The sequence below is a fragment of the Balaenoptera musculus genome, chromosome 4 (genome assembly GCF_009873245.2).
Source record: "Balaenoptera musculus isolate JJ_BM4_2016_0621 chromosome 4, mBalMus1.pri.v3, whole genome shotgun sequence".
Taxonomy (NCBI): Eukaryota; Metazoa; Chordata; class Mammalia; order Artiodactyla; family Balaenopteridae; genus Balaenoptera; species Balaenoptera musculus.
This window is the reverse complement of record NC_045788.1, coordinates 84,541,745-84,556,384: the sequence shown is the minus strand read 5'-3', so window position 1 is coordinate 84,556,384 and position 14,640 is coordinate 84,541,745. Positions and strand designations below refer to the sequence as shown.

At 39.2% G+C, this 14,640-nt stretch overlaps 1 protein-coding gene across 1 annotated transcript in view; it reads right to left on the bottom strand.

Moving 5' to 3' along the window:
- Window positions 1–14,640, bottom strand: part of CCDC191 (coiled-coil domain containing 191) — a 102,303-nt gene that overhangs the window by 56,562 nt on the left and 31,101 nt on the right. The window contains exon 8 of the mRNA XM_036851672.1: window positions 2,151–2,341. Coding sequence (XP_036707567.1) covers window positions 2,151–2,341 — 191 coding nt within the window. The remainder of the gene's footprint in view (window positions 1–2,150; window positions 2,342–14,640) is intronic.

The following is a 14,640-nucleotide window of genomic DNA, read 5'->3' as shown; positions in this document are numbered from 1 at the left end:
GAGCCGGGGATCTGTGGGAAAGCAGCATGAAGGACAGTTTGTATCTAACAGGTCCTTTCTTATATGTTTCTAGCATGACTTGTTATTTGTTAATTATTGCTCTTGTTTTACATCTACAATCATCTGAAGTCAACTGCAATATAACTGAAAAACATGACTGTCTTAGGGAGCCATCACCTAGGTGCTATTTAACTAGGAGCAGCATGTTATAGGAAAAAGCATCTGACTCAGCATCGAAAGGACCAGGCTCTAGTCCTGGACTGGCTACTCGTAACTTTATGACTTGAGACAGTTGTTTATCCTTTTTGTGCCTTACTTTCTGTAAATTGAGGGGCTGGATCAGATGCTCCTTGAGGTGCTTTCCTGCTCTAAGAATTTTTTGCTCTAAAGTTTTATAGTAAAAAAAATTATTATAAGTTAAATATTTTCTAACTCTGACAGTTAAAAAAATGTAGCACCCATTCTGAACATTTAAAAATAGACACTTGAAAATAATTCACAGATATGAGACAAGAAGTTCTAAGAGGATCTTTAAAAAAAATTGGCACATAATGCTATTATGAAATCCCCATTTAGTGCTTTTATATTTAAATAGTTTAATTGGAATGGAATCTCAAGTTCTTCAGATTTTTCTTCTACAAGTTTCTTCTGGCATGTAAATTTCACAGACCACTTTTACCTTTAACATCTTAGTTGCCACTCCCTCTCTGCCCTCACTCATGATGCTTCCCCTTTCCAACACCTCCAATTTCTCTTCTTTATCCAACAAATCCAGCTTTGAGTAAGTTATCATCCCAATTCCTTAGATCAATCACTAGGTCCTGAAAATTTAGACATAAATTGTGAAAGAGCTTTTTTTTTTCCCCACACTGAAGATTTTCCCCAGCATACTGTAGGAAAGGAAAATTGTCTAGGTCACCCTCCTGCTTAAAAACCTTCAGGAATTCACCTTTATTTACCTAAGAACGCCTAAACTCCTTGCCTTAGCATTTAAGGCCTTCCACAAGTTGATGAACTTGACAACCACATGCTTGATGATTGCCAGCCACACGTAATGCCATTACTTCATCTCCCTTTTTCTACCTAGGAACATCCTACTTACTGTTCAGAGCCCAGCAAGACCCATCTTCCTGATAAAGCCTTTCCGGACACTCTGTAGGAGCCTCCCCAGTTACTTCCCTCTACTAAGTTCTCAGCAGCAGAAGGAGATGCATTACAAAGTTTATAATGTTAATCCATACCTGTACTGTTTCTAGATCTCGTTTTCCCCACAAAACTGAGTTCTTTGAGGACAAGGGGCCATGTGTCAGGCTCCTAAGTATTCTCCCCAGGGCCTGATGCTGTCACAGGGATGCACAACTCCAGGGGGCGCCATTCCCTTCTACATGACGATGCTTTCATATACCATTCATCCAATTGTTCACCCAGAAGGAATAACAGAGTTGCTGGTAGAAAAGTGATTAAACGTAAGACCATGAACTGCTCCCTCTAGCTCCCCCAACCAATAAACAAATGGCTCCTTCTACATCTATGATTTCGGTTCAAGAATGCAAAGTTGACCTTGGAAATGAAAAGAAGAAAATGTATTTGATTTTAGGATGATGGAACAAAGAAAGTTTTATTTGAAGGCAAATTCTGTGTCATTCACAAGCCTAAGAGGGAGCTGATATAAAGGTGTCAAAAACCTCTAAAGAAGGTGTGGGGGAAGGGAGGAATCACCCTTGCCAGGTCTGCCTTCCCAGATGAATGTTCCCTGTCTCCCTAATTAACATTCCACATGCAGACAGTGATTTCTCTCAATGAGAATTACTACCGCATAAGCCAAATTCTGTCTCCTAAATTGTAAGATGGTCCAGGGTGCAATGATACTACATCAAAGGATAAGGGAAAAAGCATAATACTTGCTTCCTTTAAAAAGGAAAGCATGTACATTGGTATATTTTAATCAAAAATTGTTTTTCGCTTATAATTTTCCATTACAATTTTCTAGTTTGGGATGTAACAGAGAAAAACAGTGATTATCATATATTATAAGTAGATGAGATGATTCCAGTGAACAGCATTTTTAGAGCTTATTTCTGGATTCTTCAGGAGGAAAGATGTCCTACATAAACATACTAGAAGGATTTTCATGGCATAAGTAATAGTACCTGTTTTCTTCCCTAAGGTCATTTTCCATGGCTTGAGTCTCCCGCCCCAACTTCTGGGATCTTGTGTAGTCTCTCCAGGCCCGCAGGACCTTCAGTTGCAACTTCCAGTCAGACAGGGTCCCAGCTTTCCCCAGCTTAATCCTATGATCAAGAATCAGCTTGTGCCAGGCAGAGAAATACCGTTTTTGACACTGCAATGGAAACATTGGAAAATCAGCACTAGGGTTTCTAATATCTACTAGTGAGAACCCTCTCCTCAGATATCCCCCTCACACTTTTTCTGACAAATCTAGGAACTGTTGTCTTGATGGAAGGGGAACAGACAATTGCTTTATGCTCAAATGACAAGAAATATTCAAGTCATGCAACAAAGGCACTATCAGCCTCATGGCAAACTAAAACATTTAATTCTCATTGTAAGGCACCAGTCCTATGCAGAGCTGGAGTAACTGTCACAACTAAGATCTAAGTTAAGGGGCTTGTTAGAGAGGGTTGAAAGGCCTGCTTCCAACAGATCTCCCCTGCCAGGCTGTGTTGGAGTTTAAAATACCATTAACCATTATCACCACTGATGTCCTGCACAAATGAACATGGCAGATCCCATAGGATGGAATGGGGTCTCTGGTCCCTGGGAACAAGATGACTAAAAACAGCTTCAGCTGGGCTACCACTGACCACGTCAGGGCTTTGGTGAACACTCCTAGGGAAGCTAGATACGCGGGCTGCTTGCGTTCTTCCACTATATGTATCTGACAACAAATCAGACAAGGTCTACTGACCCTAAGCATGTCCCCAGAGAAGTACTTACGGTCCTAGGCTAAGAAAATCTCTGCGATCTAGGCCTTGCCTACATCTTCTACCTTCACAGCAAACTTTATGCACCTACTATATCAAATTACTTTCAGCTCTTGGCCTTATACCAGCCACACTGTTCCGTGCTTTTCTATCTATGGTCATAGTAATTTCTCTGTCCTTTTCTGCCCTCTCTCTGCCTATTTCAAGAGTCACCTCTCTCAGGAAGCCCTCCTAATACCAATCACTCTCCCCACGTGTAAGTGCCCTGCCACTGTGTTCCCAGAGCAACCTATGCTTTCTTCAGACAAAATGGTCATCATACTGTGTTATAATCACCTGTTTACCAGTTTCCACAAGACTGTGAGCCTCCAGAAGGAGGGACTGGCAGATCTGAGAGTGTACCACGTGTGAAGAGCACTAAAACAGAAAGTAACCTCATAGGAAGTGACTCTGGGAGGTACAGGAGATGCGTGCTGACCAGCTTCGAGAACTTGGTAGCCATATCAGGGTCAGCCCTATTTATTGCTTCTTTCTCTTTAAAAATACTTGTCTTTCACTATTTCAACATTAGGTAAGCTGTGTTTGAATTTGGGAATTCTGAACAAAGTTGTTTAAGATATAATCTCTATTTTTGAGAGGTTACAGGGAGAGAGAATATATAAATTAAAAGACCAATAACATGAGAGAGCACAGGCTAGACTTCTTAGAAATAGCCCATTTGGCCTGAAATATTTTCTACAAAAGAAACCAATTATATTCCCATTTAGACAAACTACAAAATCTTCTTTACTATAATTTTCCATTAGGAGAAACCATGGCAGTCTTTAAAAAGCCCTTGTTCCCTTTCCATTATGTCAAATGAGGGCACGTTTCCTAGACCTTCGCCTTAGATTCTGTGGAAGGAAAGGAGGGAAGGAGGGAGAGAGCAGGAGAACAGGGAGGAAGGGAGGAATGGATGAAGGGAAATTTGCTGAATATAAGATATGCCTTCAGTCATAACAAGGAAAAGATACACAGCTGCCTGGTGGAGAGGGTATGCTTTTTGCATTATTATTTGCTTATCTATCCCGCAAAATACAGCATGGAAGAAGAGAAAACAGTGTTAACTTGTGCACCATAGTCAAAAGAAAATATATCTATTTACCAGATTCATTTAAGAGATTCTTCTTAAAAGACTTGATGAAATAGTCTATGTATGGGTAGTTATCTCTAATTTTAACTCCTGGAATATTTCTAATGATGAAATAGTACAAACATAATCCACCTTGACAATAGTAGCGCTATTAACAGTGTCCTTCTTGGATTTCCACATTTTTTTTCTCTAGTCCAAAGCATTTCACATGTACTATTTTATTGACTCATAGACCATCATTACAAAATAGAGAGGCTGCAGATATGATTATGATTTACCTTACCAAGCCAAACTTCAAATAGAGAACAGATAATGACTATATTCACAAAGCAAAGAGTTAGTGGTATACCTAAGGCTAAATCCGAAACGTTCAGGCAGCCTGATGACCCTAATCTACTAGGCAAAAAGTCTCTTTTGAAGAGGAAGAACAAATTACTTGCTTTTTTCTGAAAGAGAAAGAACTTGATATACAACTTACTACAGTAGAAAAGCACTGCTGGAAAATATCTGAATTTAAGAGGGGGAAAATTTGAGTCTGTAAATGCCATAGTCAATATATTTCTTTAAAAATACTTAAGTGTAGACTGTGAGAGCAAAATGATCTGTTTTGAAGGTCTATAATTCAGTTTCACTACACAGAAGTTAATAGCAGCAAAGTGACACACTCATACAGTAACTGCTTTCTTGAAATCAACTTGCCATTGGTTTTTTTTTCCTGCCTACTCAAAAGAGCAATCCCATTTAAATTAAATTAAAAAAATAAAAGTATGAATCAAGAATAGCCACTCAGTTATTCTTGATTCACAGCAAACATTATTTAGGCAAACAGGAGTTCCATAAATGTGCTTGGAGGAAAATACTTGGGAAAGGAAAACATTCTCGGTCCTGTCTTCTCTGGGAGAAGATGCTAGCACTCCACTCCTACTTAGAAGGGACAAGAAGTGGCATAGTTCACAGTCACCATCTATTCACGTTTCCTATTACCCTCCCCCAAGTGGCGTCCCTGCAGCGCTCAGGCCTGCTTTTCCTCTTCAGGTCTACACTCGCACTACAGCAGTGCTCTATCCCTTTGCTCTTTGAAACAAGAACTATTATTTAAAACCACAGCTGGTCAGAAGAGGAACACCTTCTGCTTAAGCCAGAGAACTTGATGTTTGAACTAGATGGACAACTCGTCTGACCTCCCTCCGTTTCTTACCTAGTTCACTTATTTCTGCACCATGTTTTTATTTCTGATAGATTCTCAAATATAGTCATGCGTTCTTTTACTAATTTCTACCATCTCTTTATTATAGTTGTGGTCATAATTAAGGCTTGTTACAGGTAAGTAAAATACTGAAAATCACTGTAGGAAGAACTGCTCCTAAGTACATATCTACAATAATTTTTAAGATAAAATACTACAAAGTGAAATTTAGAAAGTTTTTAAGTGAAATGCTTTTCTCCTTTCAAAATCAAAATCTTCCACGAGACATCATTTGGTCATTAAGGATTCCACTCAAGAGAAGAAATGACAGCTCACCCTGCTAAATTTATTACCTGCACTGGAGTTAACCCTCGTTTTGTTGGCAAGAAAAGCTCTTCCCTGAAGTGTAATCACACTGCTGTCACTGGGAATGATTGACGTTAGGTGGAACAGCAATTTGCTATCTAATCTTCATTGTAATTCTAACCCTGTCACTAGAGATGCTTGTTCTGATTAATGGAGTGGGTAACTCATCAAAATTCCTCAGCTATTTCCCTTTTGTCGCAAAGCTCAGTGATAATTGCATCAAAATTCTCAGTCATGGAAAAATAAACAATGAATTGTAAAGAGGACAAAAATGTCAACAGGTTTACAATTTATTTTTGCCGAATGGAGTTAACTGTGGTGCAACTGGTGGTCAAGGGGAGCCGGACAAGGACCAAAGGTTAGAGATAAAGGACCCAGCTGACTCCTGGCTGGTCCCAGACCCAAAGGAAGAGAGAGATGCTCTAATACTACCCAAGAAAGCGGTCCTCCACTCCTTTTTTCCTTTTTGAGGACCACTGTAGCTAGGCAGAAGACCCCACAGATGCTAAGAAGTATTTGATGGGTGGAGAGGAGGATCTTGTTTTTGACAAAATGAAGCCCCTGGGAAGAAGCAGCACTGAAAAGCAGTCCCCTATATCCCATCCTATCCCTGATTTTCATAATTTTGCCCCAAAGAAAAGAGAGGAAATCACTGTGTCCCCTACCGCCAACCATATACACGCCTATAACTATTACACATAAATACCTTAGGGAAAATACATTCAGTTTTCAGCACACTGTGCTAAGACCTGGACTTGCTGTTGGGTTCCATGGAAAAGCCTAAACTCTGACAACCACTGCAATGTGAAATGGTAACACTGGCTACAGACAAAAAGCTACTTTTGTTATATACTGGAAGCTGTGATGCTCATTTTACTTCTGTATTTAATTTTTTCCCCTTCATTTTTTAAACTCAAAAAAAAAACCCTCACTCTATTACAGAAATTTCATAAACATACCCAAAAGTGGAATAGAAGAATAAATCCCTCACTCAGCTTCAAAAATTACCAGCATTATGCTGATTTTGTTTCATTTCTCTTCCACTCACTTTTCTTTCCTGGAGTGTTTAAAAATAAATTCCAGACATCAGACATTGTATCATTTCACCCATAAATGCATTGATATGTATTATTAACAAAAGGACATTTTGTAAATTCTTCTTAATTCTGCTAAGAAGTTTCAATCAATAATATTGCTGTATTTATCTAATTCTGTTTCACTGCAGAAGTAGCAGAATTTCAGAAAGCAACTGCTTAGTCTCATCATATTAAATTCTTAACGAATAAAATGCTCTGGGATCTTTTGAAGAAGAATGACCACAATACAGCCTATAACCTGACTAGGATAGGGCTCCTTTCCCAACAAAGCCTGAACCAATTTTCATGACCTCATGTCTTTAGGGAAGGCAGGATTACTGCTCCTCATCAGCTGCTCTTTCATCTTTCTTTCCCTTCTAGACCTTCTTCCTCCTTCTACAATCTCCACTCCCTGCCCATTCTCCCCACTCCCAGCATGCCCCACAAACATACACTATGCCAAAAGTACAGCTGACTTCAGAATATATTAGACAAATGCTGGATTCACCTCTAGAGGCCTCTGACAGTAAGACGATGATGTGATGTCATTTGTTCCTCACCCATATGGTTCTTAAGATCCTTATAAATATTCACCTGAAATTTCTAGTGTTTAGGGGAAAAGATACTCTACTCTGCATAATTTTAGAGAATGGGCTTCATTTATGCCAAAGGCCCTTTTCTTAACTTTTTAAAAGCAGAATTTAATCAGTACTTTTTTCAAAAGACAAAAAAAGAAAATCAGATACTTTTGAATTAGAACCTCTGGGATCAAAATGGTATTTTGAAAAGCAAAACACTCTTGCAATGTTTTGGTAAACTGGCTCTCACTGTCCTTTCTGTGAGAATGGGAAACCCGGGTTACTCACAGGGTGAGAGTAAGGAAGAGTACAATAACAAACTAAACAACCTCCTTACCAACACCAACAAAATTTTATTTGGAAATTTTCCATAGAGTGGCTGTATGAAGTTATATGTAATAATGCTTCAAAGCCCTCCTAAAATGCACAGCACACAATGTCCTTGGTGATACGTTTAGACGGGAGAGTTACAAGAATCCCAATATTCTTCGTGTGTCTGCCCAACACTTCTCTTACTCTGCAGTTTTATTTGCAAAGAGGTTTTTCCTTCATTTCCTTCCCCAAACATAAGACAACATTGCTGAAACGATAGCAGCAACTGCTATGCTCAGAAATGGTTGTGTTTCAGTGCTATGCAGGCAGTCCTGCTAAAACTAAGATTTTGGGGAAGCAATCATGCTGTATAAATGAGGTTCTTAACTACAGTTTTCAACACCTTGAAAGAAAGAAAAAAAAAAATGCAGGCTTCTCTTCCATGGATTCCCACATTCCCTCAGTTTAGTTCGGGGCAGCCTCTTGGAAGGCACTATGCCACAAGCATAACATCAACAATGCCTCCTTTGGGTCATTATTATCTTATCCTCTAACAGAGATACGTAAACAAGCAGATCAAAACCTTCCCCCCCTAGAATTAAGATTTAGTTAGTGTCAACGCATCTTTCTTTGTTTTCTTCAACTTTTACAAGCAGGAAAGAACATAGATTTTTTTATCTGAAGAAAACATAAAATGTATTTCAGAATAGGGTGAGAATTAAGAAGGCCACTTTCCAAACAGTATAAGAATTTCATACTTAATCCCTTGCTGTTTCTGCTAATTATCACTGACATGTGGATTGCTGAATCTCCCCAAGAGATTTCACTGCAAGATCAAAGAGAAAGTAGGATAGGATGGAAGTAGAAAGTTTCTATATAAAAATAAGTGTTTTTGACAAAATAAAGAGACCTGGCAATGAAATGAGTGGGAAAGAGGCATGAACAGTGCTGCACCTGAACTTGTGTTTTGGTAAGAGAGCCTGCTCTGTTTCTCTCAGAAAGTCTCCTATTAAATAATGTGGCCCACGCATAGCACAGGGAGATCAGCTTGGTGCTTTGTGACCACCTAGAGGGGTGGGACAGGGAGGGTGGGAGGGAGACGCAAGAGGGAGGAGATATGGGGATGTATGTATATGTATAACTGATTCACTTTGTTATAAAGCAGAAACTAACCATTGTAAAGCAATTATACCCAATAAAGATGTTTAAAAATAAATAAATAAATAAATTTCTGACCCACCAAAAAAAAATAAAAATAAAAAATAATGTGGCCCAAATGTGCTGTTAAGAAATTGTTTGGCGGAACAAACCCAGAGTCAAAGCACAAAGAATACAGGACCTACAAGGGCCTGAACTAGAGCAACCCTTAGAAACAGATTCTTTGAAGTCTTCCTGCGAATTATATAGCTTGCTGTTGGGTTTGTGCCAGTGAACCATTCTGAGGGTGCTGACAAGAGTTTCCTGCTATCTAACCGCTCACTGCAAGCCAGGTAGGCATTTTCCCGCTTTTTATTCTGTGGTCATATTTAGGCTGCTGAGTATCCAAGTTTCATCACCCAAGGGCAGCTTCAGGCTCCTTCAGAGCCAGGCTAGGAATGTAGACTGGGACCAAGATAATGAGCCCAAAGGGCCTGCTACTCTGGCGGTGTTTACCAGAGGACATCCTGTCTCCAGCCAAGTCTACGTAAAAGCCTGAGGAGTGTGGTAAGCGGATTTCCCCCTGTGTCTCAGTTATACCCACATACACTGGGGAAATCTCAATTAGAGGTTCACTAACAATAATACACATGAATAACATAATCACATGGAAGGGGAAGGGGAAGAAAAGAACCAACCTAAGTAACTGTGGAAAACAATTTTGGCTGAGTAAGGCTGAAAACAAAAATAACTGTACAAATATTACACTGTAGCCAGTAAATTTGTTTCCACAGCAGTATAGGTTACCAATTCTGAAACTACTTTTATAGTATACTAGGACTAAACAAATAAGTAAATATAATATAGATAATAAGCTCCAGGTATAAACAAGCAAGGGGGAAAGGCTACACTAAAACCTGTGGTGCTAGATTAGGGTTGAAGTTATCATTATGAACTCACAATTATTTTAATATATATACAGATAGATAAAGAAATAAGTGACAATTAAGGAAAAGGGAGGAGAGCATGACCCCTGTGTTGCTGCACTGGAATTGGATGTATCAGTATGAATTAATGGATTTTAATGTGTACACAATTAGATAGACACAGAAACAAGTATAATGTGTGTGTATGTGTAGTTAGTATATGTACAATTATTTCCCAGCTCTGTCTGCTGAGAAGGCCCAGAAAACATTATACCCCAGTAGCAGTGAGCACAGCTAGTACCCAGATCTTGGTTTCCAAATATTATTCTCCAACAAATGGAACCAGGGTTCCATGTATTGATAGAAGTGGTTGATTCCAGAGCTAGGGCAGGGAAAATATAAGATGAGCCTGGAACATTTTGTGGTGCCAGAGAAATAAAGGACTTTTTCTAAAAAGGATTTTGAAAGGGCAAAAGAGTCAACCTGAAAATTTTCCCAGTGGCCAAGGTTAGAAAAATTTGAGAAACAAAGTAAAAATAATACTAGAATATAATCCATAGGATAAAGTAAATATCCACAAGTCCATACTGATACAAATAAACAACTGAAAAAATGAATAAATAAATAAATGGGGGAGAAGGGACAGTTTTTCCTTCTAGAAGAATTTAAACGAATACATGGAGACAAGAAGGGAAATACAAAATCATTAGACAAATACTACGTTAGTTATTGTTACAGGCAAGACCCATCAATGAATACTAAAATTAACAGGTGAAAGTTTAAGGATAAACAGAATATTTGCATAGTTTTACAATATTTCCTCTAAGACATTTATGAATTACAAAGGGAAAAATAGTAACTTTACAGTGGAGAAACCCAGCAGACACAATCTTAAGTATCAAAGTTAACATCAACAGTAATAAGACATATTAACATTATGTGGAATTCCCTGGCAGTCCACTGGTTAGGACTCTGCGCTCTCACTGCCGAGGGCCTGGGTTCAACCGCTGGTCAGGGAGCTAAGATACCACAAGCCGTGTGGCATGGCCCCCAAAAAACAAAAACAAAAACAAAAAAACAGAGATTGGTTCAAGATGGCGGAATAGAAGGACGTGCTCTCGCTCCCTCTTGAGAGAGCACTGGAATCACAACTAACTGTTGAACAATCATCAACAGGAAGAACTGGAACTCAATAAAAAAGATACCCCACATCCAAAGACAAAGAAGAAGCCACAGTGAGATGGCAGGAGGGGCACAATCACAATAAAATCAAATCACATAACTTCTGGGTGGGTGACTGACAAACTGGAGAACACTTATACCACAGAAGTCCACCCATTGGAGTGAAGGTTCTGAGCCCCATGTCAGGCTTCCCAACCTGGGGGTCTGGCAACAGGAGGAGGAATTCCTAGAGAATCAGACTTGGAAGACTAGCAGGATTTGATTGCAGGACTTCGACAGGACTGGGGGAAACGGAGACTCCACTCTTGGAGGGCACACACAAAGTAGTGTGCGCATCAGGAACCAGGGGAAGGAGCAGCGATCCCATTGGAGACTGAACCAGACCTACCTGCTAGTGTTGGAGGGTCTCCTGCAGAGGTGGGGGGCGGCTGTGGCTCACTGTGGGGACAAGGACACTGGCAGCAGAAGTTCTGGGAAGTACTCCTTGGCGTGACCCTCCCAGAGTCCGCCATTAGCCCCACCAAAGAGCTGGGTAGGCTCCGGAATTGGGTCGCCTCAGGCCTAACAACCAACAGGGAGGGAACAGCCCTACCCATCAGCAGACAAGCGGATTAAAGTTTTACCGAGCTCTGCCCAACAGAGCAACACCCAGCTCTACCCACCACCAGTCCCTCCCATCAGGAAGCTTCCACAAGCCTCTTAGATAGACTCACTCACCAGAGGGCACACAGCAGAAGCAAGAAGAGCTACAATCCTACAGACTGTGGAATGAAAACCACATTCACAGAAAGATAGACAAGATAAAAAGGCAGAGGGCTATGTACCAGATGAAGGAACAAGATAAACGCCAGAAAAACAACTAAATGAAGTGGAGATAGGCAACCTTCCAGAAAAAGAATTCAGAATAATGATAGTGAAGATGATCCAGGACCTCAGAAAAAGAATGGAGGAAAAGATCCAGAAGATGCAAGAAATGTTTAACAAAGACCTAGAAGAATTAAAGAACAAACAAACAGAGATGAACAATACAATAACTGAAATGAAAAATAGGAAGGAATCAATAGCAGAATAACTGAGGCAGAAGAACGGATAAGTTACCTGGAAGACAGAATGGTGGAATTCACTTCTGCAGAACAGAAGAAAGAAAAAAGAATGAAAAGAAATGAAGACAGCCTAAGGGACCTCTGGGACAACATTAAATGCAATAACATTCACATTATAGGGGTCCCAGAAGGAGAAGAGAGAGAGAAAGGACACGAGAAAATATTTGAAGAGATTATAGTCAAAAACTTCCCTAACATGGGAAAGGAAATAGCCACCCAAGTCCAGGAAGCGCAGAGAGTCCCAGGCAGGATAAACCCAAGGAGGAACATGCCAAGACACATAGTAATCAAATTGACAAAAATTAAAGACAAAGAAAAATTATTGAAAGCCACAAGGGAAAAATGACAAATAACATACAAGGGAACTCGCATAAGGGTAACAGCTGATTTCTCAGCAGAAACTCTACAAGCCAGAAGGGAGTGGCATGATATACTTAAAGTGATGAAAGCGAAGAACCTAAAATCAAGATTACTCTACCCAGCAAGGATCTCATTCAGATCTGATGGAGAAATAAAAAGCTTTACAGACAAGCAAAAGCTAAGAGAATTCAGCACCACCAAACCAGCTCTACAACAAATGCTAAACGAACTTCTCTAAGTGGGAAACACAGGAGAAGAAAAGGACCTACAAAAACACACCCATAACACTTAAGAAAATGGTAATAGGAACATACATATCTATAATTACTTTAAAAGTGAATGGATTAAATACTCCAACCAAAAGACACAGGCTTGCTGAATGTATACAAAAACAAGACCCATATTTATGCTGTCTACAGGAGACCACTTCAGACCTAGGGACACACACAGACTGAAAGTGAGGGGATGGAAAAAGATATCCCGTAATGGAAATCAAAAGAAAGCTGGAGTAGCAATACTCATATCAGATAAAATAGACTTTAAAATAAAGAATGTTACAAGAGACAAGGAAGGACACTACATAATGATCAAGGGATCAATCCAAGAAGAAGATATAACAATTATAAATATATATGCACCCAACATAGGAGCACCTCAATACATAAGGCAACTGCTAACAGCTATTGTTAGGAAATCAACAGTAACACGATATTAGTGGGGGACTTTAACACCTCACTGACACCAATGGACAGATCATCCAAACAGAAAATTTATAAGGAAATAGAAGCTTTAAATGACACAATAGACCAGAGAGATTTAATTGATATTTATAGGACATTCCATCCAAAAACAGCAGATTACCCTTTCTTCTCAAGTGCGCATGGAACATTCTCCAGGATAGATCACATCTTGGGTCACAAATCAAGCCTCAGTAAATTTAAGAAAACTGAAATCATATCAAGCATCTTTACAGACCACAATGCTATGAGATTAGAAGTCATTTACAGGGAAAAAACCGTAAAAAACACAAACACATGGAGGCTAAACAATACGTTACGAAATAACTAAGAGATCACTGAAGAAATCAAAGAGGAAATCAAAAAATACCTAGAGACAAATGACAACGAAAACACGATGATCCAAAACCTATGGGATGCAGCAAAAGCAGTTCTAAGAGGGAAGTTTATAGCAATACAAGCTTACCTCAAGAAACAAGAAACATCTCAAATAAACAATCCAACCTTACACCTAAAGGAACTAGAGAAACAAGAACAAACAAAACCCGAAGTTAGTAGAAGGAAAGAAATCATAAAGATCAGAGCAGAAATAAATGAAATAGAAACAAAGAAAATATTAGCAAGGATCAATAAAACTAAAAGCTGCTTCTTTGAGAAGATAAACAAAATTGATAAACCATTAGCCAGACTCATCAAGAAAAAGAGGGAGAGGAATCAAATCAATAAAATTAGAAATGAAAAAGGAGAAGTTACAACAGACACCACAGAAATACAAAGCATCCTAAGGGACTACTACAAGCAACTCTATGCCAATAAAATGGACAACCTGGAAGAAATGGACAAATTCTTAGAAAAGCACAACCTTCCGAGACTGAACCAGGAAGAAATAGAAAATATGAACAGACCAATCACAAGTAATGAAATTGAAACTGTGATTAAAAATCTTCCAACAAACAAAAGTCCAGGACCAGATGGCTTCACAGGTGAATTCTATCAAACATTTAGAGAAGAGCTAACACCCATCCTTCTCAAACTCTTCCAAAAATTGCAGAGGAAGGAACACTCCCTGACTCATTCTACGAGGCCACCATCACCCTGATACCAAAACCAGACAAAGATACTACAAAAAAATAAAATTACACACCAATATCACTGATGAATATAGATGTAAAAATCCTCAAAAAAAATACTAGCAAACAGAATACAACAGCTCATTAAAAGGATCATAAACCATGATCAAGTGGGATTTATCCTAGGGATACAAGGATTCTTCAATATACGTAAATCAATCAATATGATACACCATAGTAACAAATTGAAGCATAAAAACCATATGATCATCTCAATAGATGCAGAAAAAAGCTTTTGACAAAATTCAACACCAATTTATGATACAAACTCTCCAGAAAGTGGGCACAGAGGGAACCTACCTAAACATAATAAAGGCCACATACGACCAACCCACAGCAAACATCATGATCAATGGTGAAAAACTGAAAGCATTTCCTCTAAGATCAGGAACGAGACAAGGATGTCCACTCTCACCACTATTATTCAACATAGTTCTGGAAGTCCTAGCCACGGCAATCAGAGAAGAAAA